Raw genomic sequence first — 17773 nt, 5'->3', positions numbered from 1 at the left:
CTGGTAACCCCTCGAAGAGCCAGGTCCTCCCATCTTTGGCTGCCAGCTCCTGCCCCAAGACCAGCACACGCTGAGTGCCAGAACTCACAGAGGACCTCCTGTGGGCCAGGCTCTGGCGAGACACTGGGTACTCTCTACAGGATAAACGAGGCAACCTGGGTCCTTGCCCAGCTGTACAAAGGCTGGGAAGGGATCTGCCCACAGCGAGATAGCAGGTCACCATCCTGACTCTACCTGCAGTGTTTCCCACAGGTGTTCCTAAAATAGGCCAGGCCACCCTCTCAGTTCAGGATGTGCCCACAGGAAAGCACCCCACCTTCCACCCTCCCCCTTCTAGAACCCCTGACCATCCTGCTCAGGTCGTGGGGGCCCACCCCTAACCTACGAAAAATTAAGCTCAGCACTCACATCTTGGCTTGTACCCAAGTTGAGGGTTTTTATTTACAGAAAGGCCTGGGTGGATCTAGGGTTTGGTGGGAAAGGGTGATGCCAGGAAGGGAAGGGAGATGGGTGTTTAAATACTCAGATGGGAGGAAGGCAGGTAGGAAGCAGAGGACTGGCTTAGGGATGGTCCCCTCCGGGCAGTCACCCAGTAAGCCTGGGGGCGAAAACGGGATCAGGAACTAGCAAAGGCCTCGGTCCACTTGCCCCAAGGACAAGATGGCCAGTGGAGGATGATGCAGATTAAGGACACATTTGTTTTGATGACATCCGAGCAGTGCTCCAGGAACGAAGGCCACCCCATCCTCTCTGGACCGTGGACTCTCCAGTGCCATGTGCCCTGTTGGCCTCACCTTTTCATCTGATGCCCTCCCTTCCCTTCCCCCATGTTTTAGAATTTCCTTTTCCTCAGGACTCCTGGATCCCAGATGGAAGGTCCTGGAAAAGCTAGTTTCCTGGACTGAGGCATGGGGTGCATGTCCACCCAGAGGGGCCTGAGTCCTTTCTCCCCCAGGATGCCCACTGGGTTCTGTCTTGGCCTGATGCTCATGGCCCCTTGATGGATCCAGGCTCCGTGAGGCGTCCAGAGGCATAGGCTGAGGCTCCAAGGCAGGCCGCAGGTTCACAGAAGCCTGGCAGCCCAATGGGGCCTGGCAGGCCAGGTCGACCTGCCTCTCCTGGGGCCCCTGGAGCCCCTCGATCTCCATCTTTGCCGTTGATTGCCTGACCAGGCCGGCCAGGCAGTCCTATGGAAGGGAAAAGGTCAAGACATCAAGGCCTCCTCCTATCTCGGCCTTCGAATTCCTCAGTCTCTCAGGGAAACTGAAGTCAAGGACACCATAGAAAGAAGGGACTCTGCCTCAGACACGGTTCTAAAAGAGTCATGTCTCATGGTGCGTTACTCCCAGTCAGTGAGTCGGGGGAATAAAGGCCCCTTCCCTTCCCTCCGTGAAGCAGATTTTTGTGTAACCCAGGAAGTCCTCAGAATCCCAGCTGTCCAGTTCCCAGCCAGACCTGACCCAGAGGCTCCCAGCTGCTCCAAAGGGATGCAAAAATGGGATGCGTGGAACTGAGTTGGCCTCATGTTGTGAGAGCATGAGGGAGGCCTCCATGGAAGAGATCCAGTTGTCTCAGGTCATTAATCCCAGGACTGAGGGACAGGACTGCTACTGGGCAGGGCCAGGGTCTTACCTGGGATCCCCGGGGGCCCAGGCATCCCGGGGTGCCCACGGCCAACTTCTCCCTGATCACCCTTCTCTCCACGTTTTCCTGCAGAGAAAGAACCGAGCCTTAATTTTTCAGAATAGGAAAAATTTTTTTTCTTCTTTGCTTGCTATTTAATTTCTATTTCACACACAACAATTATTTCAGACAGTTGGAAATGACTGCAGAACTGATTAAACAAAGGCAAGTCCAAAGAATGGAAGACTATAAAGCTGATAAAGTTCATTACAGGAAAGTGTCTGATAATGTCAACAGTCGGCATTTAGTATATACCAACTCCATGTAAATTACCTCTAAACGTAATCCTCCTGGCAACTATGAGATTGTTGCTATAAATATCTCCATTTCACAGATGATAAATCTAAGACCCAGGAATATTAATGGGTAACTTGTCCAAGAGCCACAATGAGAAAGTGAGAGAGTCTGGACTCACACCTGCTCTGACTCGAGCTTGCCTTCTTTACTGTTTTGTTCATCTGCCTCCCTACTTCTAGAGACATGGAGGGATGTTTATGGAGTATCACTAAGTCAATTTAAAATCGAAACAACATCCCCCCCCAAAAAAAAACCCAGGCTATAAATTAGTACATTTGTTTCTATCAATTTGCTACTGAGAAAGCAAGCCCAGGAGTGACATGGGAGAGCCATAGGTGAGAACTGTATACCTCATCCTAGAAAGGGGAATGATGAAAGATAGAAAACAGGAGGCTGAGCCATCAGCCGGCATAACTGAGACCCCAGGTGGCTGGTCTTGGCCAAATCGCCATCTCTTGGCCACCATAGAATAGCACTTACCCTTGGGCCCAGTGTTGCCAATCTGACCCACGGCTCCCACGATGCCAGGAACACCCCGAGGGCCAGGGTGCCCATGGGGTCCCTGTTTGCCTGGGTACCCAGGAGGCCCAGGGGGTCCTGGGGGACCCATCATCCCAGTCGCACCCAGGGCCTCCCGCTTGGCACTCACAGCCATTTCTGCCAATTGCTCTGGAGAGAGGGATGAGACAGAGAAGTCTGTAAGATGGGTGTGGCTCAGAAAAACTGGGAAGGCAGAGCATCCTGGCCTCTGGCCATGAGGTGTGCAGACAGAACAGCCAGGGGTCAACCTCCCCCTTCCTCAGGCTGTTCTGCAGACATCAAAGGTCCTGAGTGGGTGAGGACATAGGTAGGGTCCCCAACCCCTTGGAGGCAGAGCTGGAATGGCCACCCACGGCTCGTGACTCTCCCACAAGGCCACATGGAGAGTCTTCTGAAGGGTGGCGATGCCCTGGAGGTGAGAAGGAGGAGTTGGTGCCCCCTCACCTTGCAGCATCTTCAGCACCACGTCCTCTATGTGCTGGTCACTAGCATCTCGGCCCTGAAAGCAGAGGAGGTCTTTCAGGAAGAAGCCCCCGGCTGCCAGGTCTGACTGCTCTGGTGCTATGACCCCTTCCTGTTCCCATTTTCTTACCCGAGGTATTTTCAGCATCTGACTGAAATCCCTCCAGCACCCACTCCCATCCTCTCTGATCTCGGGGCTTGGTACCAGCCTCAGGGAAGGAACTCCCAGCCTTTGAGGGGATAAGCAGCAAGCAACCCAAAGAGGCTCGTTCCCTAAGAGACTCCTCCTCCCCTGGAGGCCAACTCACCGCCACGCCCTGCCTCCCGGGCTGTCCGGGCAAGCCTCGGTCTCCAACCAGTCCTCGAGGGCCCGGAGGCCCCGGGTAGCCCTGCACCCCCGGGGCGCCCGCATCTCCGCTGGGGCCGGGGTAGCCAGGTTCTCCGCGGACTCCTTGCTGCGGGGCGGGTTGGGTTCCCAGCGGGAATCAGGAGACAAACGCGCAGGGGTGGGGGTTGGGGGTTATGCAGGAGTAGGGGAAGGATGGGGTTGGGGGCAGGGAAGCTGGGGGAGTCACGGTCCTAGTCCCCAGCGGCGCTGAGGCAATGGGGGGGGGGGGGCGGCAGAAGCGGGGAAAGGTGGCGTCACAGCTACAGGACTCACCTGTCCCTTGGGGCCTGGCTCGCCTGACTCGCCCTGTAGGCACAAGGAGATGCTGTGCCGAGGCGGTGGGGTACCCGGGCCCGCCCGCTGCTCCCCTCCTCCACCTCGCGCAGCCCGCTCACCTTCTCGCCTTTCTCTCCTGGGAGGCCAGCCACCCCCGGGTCGCCCTGCAGATTGAGACAGGGTCAGATCGCGGTGGCCCCGCATGGCGTAGATGCGGGGGCTGCACTGGCCTGTGACACTCCCGCTCCCCCATCCCGATGCGATGCGAGGGATGCCCTGATTGGTGGGGGTGAGGGGATTTGGGGGGGAAGGCGGGTTTCTGGCACTCACCACTCCACCGCGGGGCCCGGTCTTCCCTGGGGAACCCTGTTGAAATTGGGGAGTCCAGAGCCTGGTGAGCTCCGATCTAGGGCAGGCTGGGCCCACAGGTCCCCCCAATCTAGGCTCCCAGCCACAGCCCCCTCTGAAGCTCCACCTCGCTCCCCAGGGCTCCTGGGGACCGGCAGGGGGTCATTTTTCCAGGTGGATTTGACCCCTCCCTCAGAATCTGAAGGCCTCTTTCCCTTGTATTTTTCAGTCCCAGTTAGTACCTTGTCTCCCTTGATGCCTGGCAAGCCTTGGGGCCCTGGAATTCCGGGAGGACCCTGTTCCCCTTTGGGGCCCTGAGGAGAAAAGAAACCAGAGGAATAAGTCAGACAAGGTGCCCAGACATACTCCCAGAGCCCATCTCAGCTGCTCTGTACTTACCTGCCGACCTTGAGGGCCTGGCTGCCCCACTGGCCCCCTCTCACCGTGGTCACCCTGAAATGGAAAGTGAAGGTCACATCCCAGCCATCAGCGGGGCAGCCTCTCCCTGCCAGATCCCAGACCCTGCATGGTCAGAGCGCCCTCTATTCCTGCTGTCACCACCATGGAGGTCCTTGGCTCCACTTCACAGACCAGCAAACTGAGGTCCTGGCTGGGAGGCCTCACGATGGAGCCTTGAGAGGACCAAGATCCTGCGTCCAGCAGTGCCAGCTGCTGCAGAGGCCCCCAGGGAGGGACCACTGTGCCAGGCACTTACCTTCTGCCCCATGATGCCCTGGGGACCGATTTCTCCTCGAGGCCCTGGCTCTCCCTGGAGAACAGAGAAATTCGGAGGTGAGCAGTAGCCTGGAGGATCCCTTCTTTCCACACCTGACCAACTCCTACCCACTCCTGGGGCTCAGCTAATTTGCTTCATCAGGGAAGACTTCCTTCACCTTCTTTCTTTGGGTCCCTGTCCTTTTCCTTCATAAGACCCAATACATTCGGAGTCTTTATTTAATTCAATGTCTTTCTCACAAATCCGTAAGCTCTATGTAAATAGGAGACTGTCTATCTCAGTGTCTAGTGGGTTTCAGATATTTGGTGAATGTTTGTGCAATGAGTGATGGAGAAGGAAATGGCAACCCACTCCAGTACTCTTGCCTGGAAAATCTCATGGACGGAGAGCGTGGTAGGCTACAGTCCATGGGGTCGCAAAGAGTTGGACATGACTGAGTGACTTCACTTTCCTTCTTTTCTTTCTTTTATGCAATGAGTAAATGACTATGCCTGCTGGATTGTCAGCCCCAGTCATCTGGAGAGGTCATACCCCAGGACAGAAGCACCCCATCCTCTCTGCACTGTAGGGAAACAGGGGCGGAGAGAGAGGAGAGCTTTCCTGGGTCAGCGGCAGAGTCCTGACTGGCCCCGAGGGCACTCTGAAGCTAGGGCTCCACCACAGAGTCTCACTCTGGCCCCACATGCTAAAAGCAGAGTCCTCAGGCCTGGAGGGAGGGTTGGGGAGGAAGCAAAGCAAGAAGAGCCCTTGAGTCAGAGGAGTGGGCACTTACCTCCTTCCCGGGGGGACCAGAGACTCCAGGGAAGCCCTGCCGGCCCGGCTCACCCTGTAGGAAAAGAGTTCTAAGGTCAGTCTGTGTAGCCTAGTCAGGCCCTTGGCCTTGGAGAAGCCGGGTGAACCCTAAACAGACTCTGGAACCAAATGAGTTGGAAGCGGAGCGGGTTCTTAGGTCCTCTGGACCCCACTGACTTGCAGCCATGCCATCCTGTTCTCTAGCCAGGATGAGAGGTGGGAGGGAAGCAACAGGAGGGAGGTGATCAGCCCCAGTGAACCTGTGTTTAGGCCCGGTCTCTGAGCCTGAGAAGGCCTGGGCCTTGCAGTCTTTAAGCCCTGCCCCTGGCCCCTGCCCTCAGGCTCCCTTGCTCAGATGAAGCCTACTCTCTGCCCCCAGGCTAGGGTCTCCTTACCTTGTCTCCAGGGCCTCCTTTTGTCCCAGGCATACCAGGCACACCCTGTAGAAGGAAGCTGATGTCAGTTTCTCCCCTGGCAGCAGGGAGCCCTGAGCATCTGCTATTTTGTCTCCCAGATTCCTCTCTCGCCTTGTGGGAGCTGAAGAGCAGAAGGCCCAGCCGTGAACTTGACTGTGCTAGCCCCGAATCCCTGGTGAGACAGGAGATAGGGACAGAAGGACCTGCTTTCCAAGGCCTGTGGTCCACGGGGAGAAGAGGAGCACACGCGAGTGCACACAGGAAGTCTGCACGTGGATGTGTTAGCAGTCCTCAACTTAAGTATCCCTGGCAGGGAAGGATAGGGGTTCCCAGAAGGTGGGGGCGGAGGTGGGCCTGAATTGTGAGAAGACTCAGAGATGGGAAGGGCATTCCAATAAGAGGGACCGGTAAAGGCCTGAAGGTGTGGCGGTAGAAAAGCTAAAGCTCTGTTGAGAAGGCAGAGGGTGAAGAGGGGCAGTGGCTGACGGGTCAGATTATGGTGGTCCTAGGATGCTAAGATGAGCTGTGAGGATGAGGAGTGTAGCTATCCTGGTCATAACTGTTCCCCTGCCACTTCCTGCACCTCAGTGACTCTGCTGAATAACTGGACAGAATGACATTTTCCTGGAGGCAGTGGTGGGGGCGGGTTGGGGGAGTTGGGGAACAGGGAGGGTGGAGCACCATGGAAGGTATTTAGCAGGGAAACCGGTCAGATTCCACTTAGCCAACATGGAGGGTTGGTATAATCTAAGAGAAGGCTAGGGCAGCTGTCCAAATGATGAGGCCTAACCCAGGCCAGCGTTGGTGAGAAGGCCTGAGCTGAGCAGGGACAAGGTCTAGAGCACAAGTCCTGGGTATGTGACTTCCACCTCATCAGCCACTCACGCCACTTTGGGGCAGTGGGCCACAGAGTGCCTGGCCTCTTGGTGGAGGAGAAGCGACTTGCCCTGTGGCGGCCCCCACGGCTCCACCCTGTACTCACCGCTAGGCCCTGGTGGCCTGGGTTTCCCGGCCGCCCTGCCTGTCCTGCACTGCCCTGCAAGAGACAGAACCAGAGGCATAAATGAGAGCTCCAGCCAGGGGGGGTCCATGGCCCCCACCCGAGTGCAGGCTGGGAAGCTGAGGCCCCGAAGCGAGAAGGAATGTGTTGGTGACACATCTGAGGCTCCCAGGCTGCGAGGCCTCCAGCCTCAGTGCAGTGAAGCTCAGAGCCTCAGCTGGGAGGACCCCAGACCCTCACCCCCATCCCAGGGGCCGTCCCCACTCGTACCTTCACTCCAGGCGTGCCTGGGGTCCCATCCTTGCCGTCGATGCCTGGGGGTCCCTGCTCAGCAGGAAAGTTGAAGGGAGAGTCACAATGGGGGGATGCCTGGGGTCAGGGCCCCCATCCATGTCCCTCTGTGGGGGGCAGTGTGCAGGTGGGAAGTGGGCCTGGTTGGCTTGGGAAGCCCCAGCAGCTAACTGGGGGAGCGGAATGGAAGTGGGAAGGGATTTCAGGGGATGGGTGACAGTCCTTCGCTTGTGTGGGTGATGAGTGTCTCAAGACCCCTCCTACATCACCACTCTATTTACAGGTGAAAAAAATTGAGGCGCAGAAAGAGGGCATTTCCCGAGGTGACAGAGCCAGCCCCCTGGCAACAGAGTTCAGTCTAGAACCCCAGGCTCCTCCTCCTCTGGGGGCTTGGAGACCCGCCTGGACCCTGCCCTCTGTCTACTTACGGTTGCTCCCTTTGGGCCTGTTATTCCCTGGGGTCCTCGAACTCCTTGGCTCCCCTGCAAAGTAGACAGAGAGCAGACCACCTTCAGGACCACCTTCAGATTCAGCCTTCAGGAGGCTGAATCCCAGTCTGGCTATTCAGAGAACTGCTGAGAACAGTGACCTCCGAGTCCCAGGGCCCCTATGGCACAGGCCATGCTGGGTAGGGGCTGGTGGAGAGGGTCCTAGTTGTGTGACTTTGCCCTGGACCCAGCTGGAGGGAGCAGAGGTGGGCATCAAGCAGGCTGCGCAGGAGTAGCGGCAGGACAGGGGAGGAGCCAGTGTGACCCACCAAGGCCCTGAGTGACACCGATGTGAAGAAACCCAGCAACCAAAGACAATGTGTGGACTTGGTTTGGGTCTTGATTTGAACAAGAACCCTGAAAAGACATTGTTGAAATCATTGTGAAAAATTGAGCACAAGCTGATGATTAGATGCTGTTCAGGAATAACTGGATAATTTTGCTTGTGTGATTGATAGTGATATTGTGGTTATGTGCGGAACCTTATTTTTAAGAGATACATTGAGAAGTGAAATGGGTAATACGACATAATGTTAAGAATTTGCTTGAAAATATCAGAGCAAAGGAAAGAAAGAGAGAAGGGAATGGATAAAGTGAGTGTGGCAAAAGATTAGTTTGGGGAGAGAGGGACATAAGGGCTCACTATATTATTCTCCCTACTTTTGCATATGTTTAAAGACTTGCATAAATAAAAAAAATACAACTAACAATAACAAAAAAAACCCTAACTTTACTTTCTGCTCAATTTTTCTGTAAACTCAAAATTGCTCAGAAGAAATACTCTTATTAATTTTAAAAAGGAGAGCGTTAAGAGAACTGGGATCTGGGCCAAATCTCATTAGCCCCATGACTGATTTGCTGGAATTTCATTGTCTGGCCTGGTAACTATGGGACTGGATCCTACAGCTTCTCCCTGAGCATGAAGTTGACCAGCAGTAGGTGGGGCTTGGAGGAAGGAGCTGCTGGGCTAGCTGGGCTACGGGCACAGATGTTCCCCCCTCACATCAGCCACCCACATATACAGACAGACAGAATAACACATGGGCACGGGCGTCTACATGTGCACACACGCAGACACACATGTGCACCTCAGTGTATCCACTTGAGCCTTGGGTGGAGCTGAGTCCACCCAGTTCTCCCCCGCAGGGCCCTGACTGCAACAGGGGTGACTGAGGACTCACCACATCACCCTTCTCTCCAGCTCGGCCCGGTGGTCCCCGTGGACCTTCCTCACCCTGGTAGGAAGGACAGAGAGAAATCCAAGTTACATGGGCTCAGGGAACTCACATCCTTTGCAGCCCCAGAAGCTGCGTCCAGGGGAGGAAAGTAGGGGCAGGGAGTAGGAGCAGACTCACAGGTGACCCGGCTGCGCCGACGGAGCCCACCATGCCTTTGTACCCCTGAGGGCCCTGGGGAGAGGAGAGACTGTGGGTCAGTCTTGGCTGGACCCCAGAGGCCAGAGGGCTAGCCCCGGCAGCTCTTTCTTGCAGGACACCCCCCCCTCCAGACCCACTCACCGTCTCTCCTTTGGGTCCTGCCATGCCTGGGTAGCCCCTGACACCCTGGGGACCCTGTCAAGACAGAAGAATAACAGTGATGACAACTAGAAGGCCCACGTTGTGACACCTTCCCTAAACCCCAGCCCAGTCTTCGAGACGTCTCCCTAAGGCAGGCACAGAGTCCCTGTCACAGATGGTCAGTGAGACTCGGAGATGCTAGGGACTCGCCAGGAACAGTGGCAGAACCAGGGCCTCAGCTGAGCCTTTTGGCTGACAGCAGCCTTGGTTCCAGTCCCCCAGTGTCTCACAGCCAGCCTCATCCAGAGCCTCACCAGCTGGACACAGGCATCTCTTCCGCCAGTTAGAGGCCAGAGCAAGGGAATGACTCCACTAAGGTCTCCTGGGGGGATGAGGTGGGGCGGGGAAAGTGTTCCTTACCGGTGGTCCAGGGATGCCTTGCTCTCCAGAGGCACCCACATCTCCCTTGGGACCCTAAGGGCCAGGAAAGAGAGATCAGATAGGCAGGCAGATCGACAGACAAATATTCAGACAACCAAAGACAACATCCTCTTCTCAGCAAGAGCAGACAGGAAGGCGTCCTGGAAAGCATAGGGTCCCAGGGATGACAGATAGGGAAATGGGGGCACAGCAAGGGAAGGAGCTTGCCCAGGGACATACTGACTTAGCGCCTTGGCCTCCTGCCTCCCAGTTCAAGGCTTCATCCCCGAAGCCCCACATTTGAAGGGAAGGGAGAAGGATGCGAGGAGGCTCCAATAGGGCCCTCTCCAAACACACTCTCCCACGGCCCTCTGCCCTCGCACTCACCGGCTTCCCCTGGCGGCCGGAATCTCCCAGAAGCCCGCGTCTGCCTGGATGCCCCTGTGGGGAAGGAGAGAGCTTAGAGTAACGTCCCGTCCCCCCCTCCCCTGCTCCACCCTCCGAGACTTGGGCCAGAAGCTCACCTTCACGCCCTGCAGCCCTGGGGGCCCTTTCACGCCCGCTGGACAGTTGGTTGGACACTGGAAGAGAAATTCCGCAGGGTTCTGTGTCACTGGCCTGCCCCAGGCCAACAGGGCAGTGCTTCCCAAGACCTCTCCTCCGCCCGCACCTGGCTGCACCTCTCCGGCGCAGTCTCTCCGGGACTCCAGGGACCCTACCGTCGGAAGGAACCTGTCTCCTTGCCCGCCCCTCTCAAGATGACCCGCCCCTTCCCCGGACTAGCCCCGCCCCAGGCCCCGCCTCTCACCAGGAAATCCGCGCTGCCTTCCAGACCCTGAATGGTTCCAGGGCGGCCCTGAGAAAAGATGTGTGGAGATGGAACCTGACTCGAACCCTCCTCTCCCCAGTCTTGTGCCGAAGACCTTTGTCCTTCCCCAGCCCCACCCTGCCATGTGGGAGGCCTGAGGACACTTACCGGTTTCCCAGGGGGTCCCGGAGGCCCTGATGGTCCCTCTGGTCCAGGATCCCCCTGGAAGCAAGAAAGGCCCAAATCATACCCTTGTCCAGCCTTGGCTAGGTCACCTCTGACCCCTGCTCCAGTTCCCGCTACTGCCCTGTCCATCCTGCCCTCCAGGTCCCCTCCTGAGATCTGGGGAGATCAAAGCCTGATCTGCAGAGGACGCCCCGCCATTGGCTGCCCCAGACCTGGAGGAGATTCCTGGTGGCCAGAAGCAGGCCCAGGAACTCCTGGAGAGGTTCTCAGCTTGCGCTTGAACGCAGAGGGCAAGACAGAGTGAGCAGAGGAGTGGCTGGGGCTCACCTTGGGGCCTGTGAGTCCAATCTCACCAGGGAGGCCAACAGGTCCAGGTGGTCCCTACGAACAGAGACATCAGTGGCTAGAATGCCTCAGAGGGTTAGCCCAGCCCTGCCACAAAGATAGAAACAGGTGCCCAGAGCCCCTTTCCCCACTTTCACTTTGCAACCAGCCCCAAAGAAGCAGACAAATTAGGACAAATTAGGGCTTTAAGGACCAGAGAATTTCAGAGTCAGTGGATAGGCCCAGGGTTCTCTGACAAGTCGGCCCATTTCTGACACCATCACAGTATGCTGGCCCCTCCCCATGCTGGCCAGTCCCCTGGAAGCCCTTCTCAACTCTCCCCCTCTGAAAGTCCCAGGGACCCTGCCCCATCCCTGAGGACTTACAGGAGGTCCGGCGAAGCCAGGGCCCTGAAACAGAAGGAAAGATTAGGTTCATGGCTCCTTTTACAAATCCCCCTACCTACAAAGGGTCCCTTAAAGCCACTGCAGGTTATACTCACCGGCAGGCCGGGGGGACCTGGGAGCCCAGGCTGGCCCTGCAAAAGCAATAGGAGAGGCTCAGAGGCTGGGGTCTCCTGCATTTCTGCTCCTCTCTGCCACAGCCCCTCCTAAACTCTGGTACCTAGATTGCCCATGCTGAACCCCTAACAGGCCACTTGCCTTGACTCCAGGGATCCCTGCAGGACCGGGCTCCCCCTTGGCTCCAGTTAGACCCTGGAGAAGAAAAAGAAGATACATCTGTGAGGGGCAAACCTGCTCCCTGACCAATGGGAGGACAGGGTGGGTCCAGAGGTCTCTCCTGGTTGGGCCCAGGCTGCCTTTCGTCACACTGCATGAAGGCCTATGGGCATCAACACCTCACTTTCCTTTCTTCCAGTTCCCACACTAGCCCTTGATGATTATCCTCTTTTGAAAGGTAAGAACCCAAGACCCAAAGATTTGTTAGCCCAGACCTCACATCTCCAGTCTAGGAATCTAGAAAACCTAGATAGATATGGGTCTGGATTAGCCATTTTCTTAATGTCTGCCCTTGACAGCTTATTCTGAGCCTTAGTATTCTCATCTGCAAAATGGGTTAATAATCAATGCTTGCTTCTCTGGGTGGTTATGAATATCGATGTGTAAGGCAATATGCTTTGTAATCTTTGCAGGGTATGGATGAGCTGGAGCGACCCTGTGGCTGCTCACAGCCCTAATGGGCACTTCTTGAGCCAGCAGGCCATTCATGGGGGGCCACTTTTTCCTCCCATCTTTTAGTGACTGACTCAAGTGTCTCCCCAACCAGATGACTTCCCAATAACCGTGTCCAGGAGCCAGTGACCTTGGAGCCTGTGTCCAGGAGCCTGTGACCTTGAGCCCATGAACCCCTGGAACTGCATGCTCTCAACCAAATGATGTTCTTCTCTTGAGTAGTGCCTGGGGCTGTAAGGGGGTGGGGTGGGGAAGGGTAAAGGGGAGGAAAGGAGAGGATGCAAAAGGGCAGCTCTGCCCAGAGAATTAAGTGTAATACTTGGAGGCCAGAAATGTGAGGCTAAATTCTGACTGCTGCTAAGTCCTCTGGATGCCCATCTGCCCTTGATTCAGTGCTCCTGGTGTGGGTGTGAGGTCAGAAGCCACATGAGGGTAAGGGGAACTCACAGCTGTAGAGTCTCCATTATGCTCTGCACAGCAGATCAGGGAAGATGCCAGAACTGGGTTTTGGAAGTCAGGGGGTGGAGCCCTAGCCTACTCTACCTGACGCTCAGGTAGGTACTCACATCTATCCCGGGCTTCCCGTCTGGCCCATCTGTTCCTGCTTTGCCAGGCTCTCCCTTAGGTCCCTTGAAAACAGAGGTGGAGCAAATATTAGCCACAGGCAGGAAAGACCTGGAAGCATCAAAGGTCAAAGGGAAAAAACACTCACCGGAGGGCCAGCTTTCCCAGGGGGCCCTTTGTCACCCTGCAAGATATAAGTTGTTGAGAAAGCTTACCGTGGCTTGTGCAACCCCAGATGGGCACACACAAGCCCTGGTTGACCTGCCCACATGCTCCTCTCCTTTTCTGTCCTGGGTCCTCTCAAACCTCGTGCTTTTTAGGAAAATAGCTCCCTTTCTTTCAAGAAAACCATAGGTGGATTGAGACCAACCCCATGCAGGCTGGAGAGAGTGATATCAACATGCAAGTGAGTTCTGGACATGCCAGTGTTGGGACGGTGCCAGTCATGAGATCTGTGAATGGGTTGCCTCGGAGAGCGGTGCCTCTTGGATTTGAGCAAGTGTGAGAAGAAACTTTGGGGCTTTTAGGAAAACACGAAGAGAAGGTGAGCGAAGGGGGCAGTGGTAGACTGGGGTCAGGAGAATGAGATGCGGCAGGGGCAGGGACCAAGGGGGCAGCTTCAATCTGTCCCCAAGGCAGGAAGGACCTCCTTCCCCTGTGACAAAGGATCCTCAATGGAGAACAGACGTGGCCTGTGGAATCACATTCAGCCCCAGAGAGACCTCCAGGCATTTCAGGGCCTCTGGCGGCCAGAGAGCCTGGCAGGGGCCCAGCGCCCGTGTTTGGAGGGTGGGGGCACCAAGTTGAATAGAAAGCTGTGGAGATGGGTAAATATGGGTCTGACCTCGTGGGGGAGCATCCAGAATGAGGTATTTAACTCTCACCACGGTGGGGAGAGCAGGGAAGGAGCCCAGCTGCTTCTAAATCGGGAAGAAAAATGTAAAGGGAAGAGACTGGAGTCTGGCCCCCGCTGGACAGCGGTCTGGCCAAGCCTCCCAAGCTACCCTGAAGAGGCACCCAGACGTGCCAGGGGGCAGCGCGCGGAGTTAAGGCGTCTCCCACCCCCAAACGGGAGGAGGGGGCGGGGGATGAGGAATCGCTGTGAGCTGTGGCAGGTAGACCGAACAGCAGCTCCTTGTCCACCAGCAGCTATAACGGGCTCTGCCACTCCAGGCTGGTTTGAGGTTTTTGTAGAACAAACGGGCTCCTTGTGGGGCAGGCCGGCGCTGCCTACTGGCAACTGGGGGCACTGCACCTCCAGGCACCGACCTCACCGCCGCCACCCCCTGCCTCCACTCCCAGAGCACACAAAATTCCCCTTTGTCCGCAGCCTCTCGCCCCCCGCCCCCCCTCTCCCGGTCCCGGTCCCGGGTTAGAGACTTACGTCGATTCCGTCGGATCCAGGCACTCCCGGTGGCCCTGGGGGCCCCGGAGGCCCCGGCTCTCCTGGCAGACCTCTCTGAAAACACAAAGCGGGCAGCCCTCAGACACTGCAGGGAACTGGGCGTCCAGGGGCGCACCTCCCCCCTGAGGAGCCGTGAACTCCCCTTCACTGAGAACACACTGTGGACCTTTACATATATTATCTTATTGACTGGTTCAGAACTCTGAGCCGAGACTAACGAGCCCCAGTTTGCAGGTGAGGAAACAGGCTCCGAAAGATCACAGGAGGTAAACTGTGGAGCTAGAATTCCGCCCTAGGTTTGCCCAGCTCCTTCCACTGTACCGCGCTGCCCCTGCGCCGTCGTGGGTGGAGAACAGAAGGAGCTGCTGATGACTCAAATAACGGATGGTTAAGGAAGACGGTACCTAGAGATGCTTGATCCTCAATGAACGGTTGCTTGGATTATTTTTAGATGGACGACAGATATTGAAGATGGATAGGTACCCCTCTACCTCTCCCCCTGGTGAGGATAAAGCCCGACAGGAAAGTTGGGGAGGTGCAGAAAGATGGGGCCGTTGAGGGTGTCTAGGGAGGGCAAGCCTGTTCTCTCCTCCTTCCGAGAGCATCCGTCTCCCAGCACCGCTCCTCCGTCCTCAGTTGGATGGCGCTCTTAACGCGATCCATCCTAGACCCAGGCAGGGGTCCGGCGTTTGCCAGGTGCCCGCGCTCCCATCCCCACCCCCAGACCGAGAAGTGCCAGGTTGGCGCCCCACGGTCGAGCTGCGAACCGCCCAAGGCCCCAGACGGCGCCCCGGCCCGGCCCCTCCGCGCCCGCGTCGCGTGAGGCCCCCCTGCCCCCAGCCGGCCCTCGGAAGTGAGACGCGGGAGCGCTAGCCGGGCGGATAGCGTCAGCCGAGCGGGAGCGGCGTCTGGCTGGAGCCGGCGCCCCCTGGGAGGCGGCGGGGGCGGAGGATCCCGAGCTCCGTGAATGGGCACCATTGTCTCCCCCGCCACCTGGGCTCTCCAGGCTGCCAGGACGCGGCGCCAGCTCCTGCTCCACGCCGCCGGGCCCGGGCAGGGCCGAGCATCTCCGGACAGGGTCCCTCTGGCTCCCCGGCTCGTCCACCTCTTTTCACGGTGCCGAGATCTCCACCCCCGACCCCATTTGTGCCCCTACTGAAGGAACGTGAGCGGCTGCCCCTCGGGCGAGGGGGTGTCAATAGAGGGTGGGGGTCAAGCCGAACACTCCACCAGACCCCAGGATCCGGAACCCCGGACCCAGATCCCGCATTCCGGAGCCCGGAGCGGGAGTGGCTGCAGGACTTACGATCTGCGCCAGGGCGAGCCCCAGCACCTGCAGGAGAACCAGGAGGCTACGGGGGTCGGCCGCGGGGGCCATGGCGGGCGTCGGGCTCGAGGTGGACTGATGCGGGCACCACGCACGCACCGACGGCTGAAGCTCCTGGCGCGACGGCTCCGGCTGCTCTCGGACCCAGCGGGCCGGGCCTCCTGAATATGCGGCTGGGCGGGGCGGGGGGCCCGCGGGGTCTGTCACCTGAGAGGACCCGGGGAGGGAGGCTGGCGTTCCCGGCCCAGCTCCGCCCCGCTCTGTCCAGCCGCCAGCGCCCACCCTCCATCCTCTCGCCCGGCTTCCCGGAGGCCTCGGCCGGGTGATCCGAAGAGCGGCCAGGGTGCGGGACCGGGACCATGGCTCCGTTCCTCTATAAAGAGGAAGAGGGCCGTCCGAGTTGCCTGTCCAGCCCGATCTCCGGGACCCAGCCCGTTTCCCCGACCCGCAGTCTGCCTCCCATCACTTTGCGCCTTGTCCTCAGCCACTTCAGCCTGCGAGCCCGGGCCTGGGTGCCCTGGTCCAGGGCCCAGGCCGAGGACACCGCAGGTTCTGCCGACCTTGTAGCAGGCTTTGCCCAGCTCTCCATCCACCTCGTTCCTCTCCACCTACGATCAATCAGGCCTCGTCCCTATTAAAACATACCGCAGAGGATGAGATGTTTGGATGGCATCATCCACTTGATGGCCGTGAGTCTGGGCAAACTCTGGGAAGTAGTGAAGGACAGGGAAGCCGGGTGTGCTGTAGTCCCTGGGGTCGGTCAGCAAAGAGCTGGACAAGACTGAGCGACTGAGCAGCAACAACAACGGCCCTTCCTGGGTCAGCCATGCTATGAACACCCCTTCACCTTCTCCCCCTGGCTTCACTGCTAATACTAGCCAAGCTGTCTGCACCCCATTTCTAAACTTCCTCATCTCCCTCTCGTCTCTGTGTTTCCACCCCAGCTGGGAGACCAGTGAGGCTCTTTAGTCCTCCAGTCATGACGCTGTTGGCACCTGGGTCTGCCTTGGCCATTCTATCCTTGAAGTCTTCACTGCCCAGGTGTCCACCATTCAACCCTCCTCCTCCTCCTTCCACTTACTCATCCTTCTTAAAAAAAATTTTTTTTTTTGTTTGGCTGCTCTGGGTCTTAGTTGCAATACTCCAGATCTTTGATCTTTGCTGGAGCATGTGGAATCTTTAGTTGAATCATGTGGAATCTAGTTCCCTGAACAGGTATTGAACCAAGGTCCCCTGAATTGGGAGTGCTGAGTCTTAGCCACTGGAACACCAGGCAAATCCCAAGCACTTCTCCTTCTATTGCTTTTTCTTCTCTGCAGCTCCCTTAAGCACCAGGGTCTGTAGGATTGACCATTTCTCTACCTCCAGGTGATCTCCTTCATGTTCAGAAGAAACAACCCGCACCTTATTTACCAGAGTTTCCAAAACCTACTTGTCAAGAGTAGCCTCTCTCCAGTCTCCTGCCTTCTCTTTCATTCACTTAAGCAATGTCGGTTTAGTGCTTTGTTGTCTGACTCTGTCACTAAGTATGACCACAGGCCCTAAAATATGAAGTCTTTGCTGTCATTGTTGTTTAGTTGCTAAGTTGTGTCTGATTCTTTCACAGCCCCATAGACTGTAGCCTGCCAGACCCCTCAGTTCATGGGATTCTCTAGGCAAGAATACTGGAGTGGGTTGCCATTTCCTTCTCCAGGGGATCTTTCTGACCCAGGGATCAAACTTGCGTCTCCTGCATTAGCAGGCATATTCTTTACCACTGAGCCACTTGGTAAGTCTCAGATTGCTCTTCTTTAAAAGGAGATAATAGTAGTCCCTATCTTATGGGGTTTTGTGAAGATTGAATGAGATGATGCATATGAAGTATTTAACCTAACAAGCAGCACATAGTAGGTGCTTGCTACATTTCTGCTTTCATTATGATTTATTGAGGACTCTCTGTATCAGTCCTGTTGTGTGGGGAAGACAACCACAAGCAGGTCAGCTAAAATAGTGAAGGAGAGTACTCTCTGGAACCTGGGAAAGTTCAACTCCATTAGGCATGTTGGCAAAGGGCCCTGCGCTTTGAAAACTGTCCCTGAGTTTGGGAGAAAGGGTTTGAGAGAACTGAATTGCTCTACCCTACAGAGTGAAGGAGAATTAGGAGTTTGCAGGAAGTAAGATGAGAGGAGGAGAGAGAGAGCTGGTGGGCACTGCCTGGGTGCGTGGAATTATATGTAAAGGATTTCTAAGTAACAAGATGTCCAAAGTTGTTGGTTTCATGTTGTTCATTTCTTCCTCTCTTTGTGGGCTGAACACACGAAAGTCTCTGGGGA

The 17773-nt window shown here is 56.7% G+C and overlaps 1 protein-coding gene across 1 annotated transcript; it reads right to left on the bottom strand.

The window, feature by feature from the left end:
* Nucleotides 1–411: 411 nt before the first annotated feature.
* Nucleotides 412–15640, bottom strand: COL9A2 (collagen type IX alpha 2 chain). The gene is made up of 32 exons (XM_024990221.2): nucleotides 15441–15640; nucleotides 14114–14188; nucleotides 12878–12913; nucleotides 12732–12794; nucleotides 11635–11688; nucleotides 11475–11510; nucleotides 11359–11382; nucleotides 10976–11029; nucleotides 10631–10684; nucleotides 10463–10510; nucleotides 10179–10235; nucleotides 10042–10095; nucleotides 9655–9708; nucleotides 9235–9288; nucleotides 9073–9126; nucleotides 8899–8952; nucleotides 7658–7711; nucleotides 7209–7262; nucleotides 6921–6974; nucleotides 5918–5962; nucleotides 5503–5556; nucleotides 4710–4763; nucleotides 4394–4447; nucleotides 4237–4308; nucleotides 3977–4012; nucleotides 3766–3810; nucleotides 3644–3676; nucleotides 3291–3437; nucleotides 2965–3019; nucleotides 2461–2649; nucleotides 1633–1710; nucleotides 412–1187 (listed from the first exon to the last, which is right to left on the bottom strand). Exons 1-32 carry the CDS (start codon nucleotides 15510–15512, stop codon nucleotides 988–990), a joined length of 2067 nt encoding a protein of 688 aa, XP_024845989.1. The 5' UTR covers nucleotides 15513–15640; the 3' UTR covers nucleotides 412–987.
* Between the last annotated feature and the right edge of the window lie 2133 nt (nucleotides 15641–17773).

This window comes from Bos taurus, chromosome 3 (assembly GCF_002263795.3).
Source record: "Bos taurus isolate L1 Dominette 01449 registration number 42190680 breed Hereford chromosome 3, ARS-UCD2.0, whole genome shotgun sequence".
NCBI classification, from domain to species: domain Eukaryota; kingdom Metazoa; phylum Chordata; class Mammalia; order Artiodactyla; family Bovidae; genus Bos; species Bos taurus.
This window is presented reverse-complemented; position numbering and strand designations above follow the sequence as displayed.

Coding starts and splice junctions, on each gene's coding strand:
- COL9A2 (XM_024990221.2), bottom strand. CDS start 15,512: ATGGCCCCCGCGGCCGACCCCCGTAGCCTCCTGGTTCTCCTGCAGGTG. Junction 10,511..10,630: donor CGGGACCCCCTGGGAAACCG/GTAAGTGTCCTC, acceptor ATCTTTTCTCAG/GGCCGCCCTGGAACCATTCA. Junction 1,188..1,632: donor TGGGCCCCCGGGGATCCCAG/GTAAGACCCTGG, acceptor TCCCTTCCATAG/GACTGCCTGGCCGGCCTGGT.